This window comes from Cyprinodon variegatus, unplaced genomic scaffold (assembly GCF_000732505.1).
Source record: "Cyprinodon variegatus isolate N-32 unplaced genomic scaffold, C_variegatus-1.0 Scaffold81, whole genome shotgun sequence".
In the NCBI taxonomy this organism is placed as follows: Eukaryota; Metazoa; Chordata; class Actinopteri; order Cyprinodontiformes; family Cyprinodontidae; genus Cyprinodon; species Cyprinodon variegatus.
The window spans coordinates 179,572-181,769 of NW_015150534.1; the positions used below are offsets into that span (position 1 = coordinate 179,572).

Consider the following 2,198-nt stretch of genomic DNA (forward strand, 5'->3'; position numbering starts at 1 on the left):
CAGTAAAAGGTCAAGATTCTGAGATTATAGTCAGAATTCTGACTTTAATTTTAGAATTCAGAATTTTTTCTCACATTATACTGAAATAAAGTTTAAATATCAGTTAACTTTTTTATTTTTTCAGTGGCCCTAATCCTCTTCCGTACATCCCCCCTCAGTAAAAGGTCAGAATTTTGAGAGTAAAGTCAGAATTCTGACTTTTTTGACATTATTCTGAAATAAAATTTAAATTCAGGTAGCTTTTTTTTATATTTCCAGTGGCCCTAATCCTCTTCCGTACATCCCCCCACAGGAAAAGGTCAGAATTGTGAGATTATAGTCAGAATTCTGACTTTAATCTGAGATTTCAGAATTTTTTCTCACATTATACTGAAATAAAGTTTAAATATCAGTTTATTTTTTTATTCTTTTCAGTGGCCCTAATCCTCTTCCGTACATCCCCTCTCAGTAGAAGGTCAGAATTTTGAGAGTAAAGTCAGAATTCTGACTTTTTTGACATTATTCTGAAATAAAATTTAAATTCAGGTAGCTTTTTTTTATTTTTCCAGTGGCCCTAATCCTCTTCCTTACATCCCCCCACAGGAAAAGGTCAGAATTTTGAGATTAAAGTCAGAATTCTGACTTTAATCTCAGAATTCAGACTTTATTTTCACATTATACTGAAAAAAAGTTTAAATATCAATTTATTTTTTTACATTTCTTTCAGTGGCCCTAATCCTCTTCCATACACCCCCTCAATCCGAGTACTGCCTTTACTTGCAACAATAATGGAACAAAATTCACTCCATAGTTGCAACCAGCCAATCAGAGAGCATCTGCATCACCTGCTCCCAATCTGCAGGTTAATAAGCTGCTCTAATTATCCTTCTTTATTAGACCAAAAGGGTTTATGTTTACTTTACAGCACATTTCTGAGCGATTTAAACACCTTTGCAAAGTTTTGCATGTCTTTATGAGATAAAGCATTTCCCACAGAGTAAATCTGACATATCTGGATGTTCAGAGCTCATTAGATCTGAATGAACCCATGTATGGAGGGAATATCTGCAGGCAGCAGCAGGACTTGGCCACTAGAGCGACCAAGTGCAGCGAGTCTTTAGGAGGAACTAGTCTGAATGAATGGGAGAGAGCCGGATGGTCGATCGGACAATGCTCCGCAGAGATAAACACGCTTCCAGCCTCAGATCTGCGTCGCATGTAAAGTTGCTGTAGAGGAAATCCTTCCTCGGAGGAGATTTTCTTCCTTTTAATCCCATCATTCCCACTCAGACCAGCAGCTCAGCTTTATTGTTCCCCCTCCTGCTGCAGCGCAGAGATCTTTTTTTTCTTTCTGCAACAGGTAATTAACAGCCAAACGCTGCGTCCAACCGTCCAGCGTCCTTCAGGTAACTTTCCGCCGCTCTGTGCGGGGCGATGCGTTTCTTTGCGTGGCGCTCGGTGATCTGAGCTGCGCGCGGCGTGGAGCTCCGCACCGATCCAGTCTGCGGGAGCAGCAGCCAAATGAAAATGGCCCCAACAGGAAAACTGCTGAACTAACAGTAGAGTGGGACCCACGGCTACAGAGGAAAAGATCCGCTGTTTGGGAGGAAGACGGTTCTGCAAGGAGGGCTGATGGTACCGAACAAGTGGAGCATGAATTCGGTTCTGCATAAATCGCCTCCGAGGAGCTGGCTGGGACTCAGATTAAGACTGAGTGAGTAGCCTGGATGTTTGTTTGCTGTGTGTGTTGGTGAACCAGTGTGACCCTGTGGACAGGATGGCGTTTAAAATGCATCCTTTCCTGCTTTATGTTGCTTAGAGGAGAGAAACTATCCAGACTAAATGCAGCTTTCATGGCCAAGTCCTACCTTGACTCGGAAAGCAAAGTTTTCTGTCCGGATTGCGCCTTAAATCAGGTGGTCAGGAGTTGGCTGAAGTCATTATTAGATTAAAAACCCTGGATGGAGGATTGATAAATTGATTAATGAATACTTAAATGGATTAATGTTTGAGTGAGATGGATGGATGACTAGATGGATTGATGAATCCTTAAACAGATTAATAGTTAAGTGGGATTGGATGAGTGGATGCTGGATGGACATTTGGATGAAGAGATGGATGGATGGATGGATGGATGGACGGACGGACAGTTGGTTGGATGGACAATTGGACCGAGAGATGAATGGATGGATGGATGGATGGATGGTGGGTTAGATGGA

General features: G+C 41.9%; 1 protein-coding gene across 2 annotated transcripts in view; it reads left to right on the forward strand.

Annotated features, from left to right (window-relative positions):
• Window positions 1-739: 739 nt before the first annotated feature.
• Window positions 740-2,198, forward strand: part of plekhg5 (pleckstrin homology and RhoGEF domain containing G5) — a 152,718-nt gene continuing 151,259 nt past the window's right edge. Inside the window, exon 1 of one of the 2 annotated variants that reach the window (XM_015373146.1) lies at window positions 740-1,693. In XM_015373146.1, the coding sequence (XP_015228632.1) occupies window positions 1,612-1,693 (82 nt within the window). In that variant the 5' untranslated portion in view covers window positions 740-1,611. The remainder of the gene's footprint in view (window positions 1,694-2,198) is intronic. The other variant, XM_015373145.1, reaches the window with a different exon arrangement.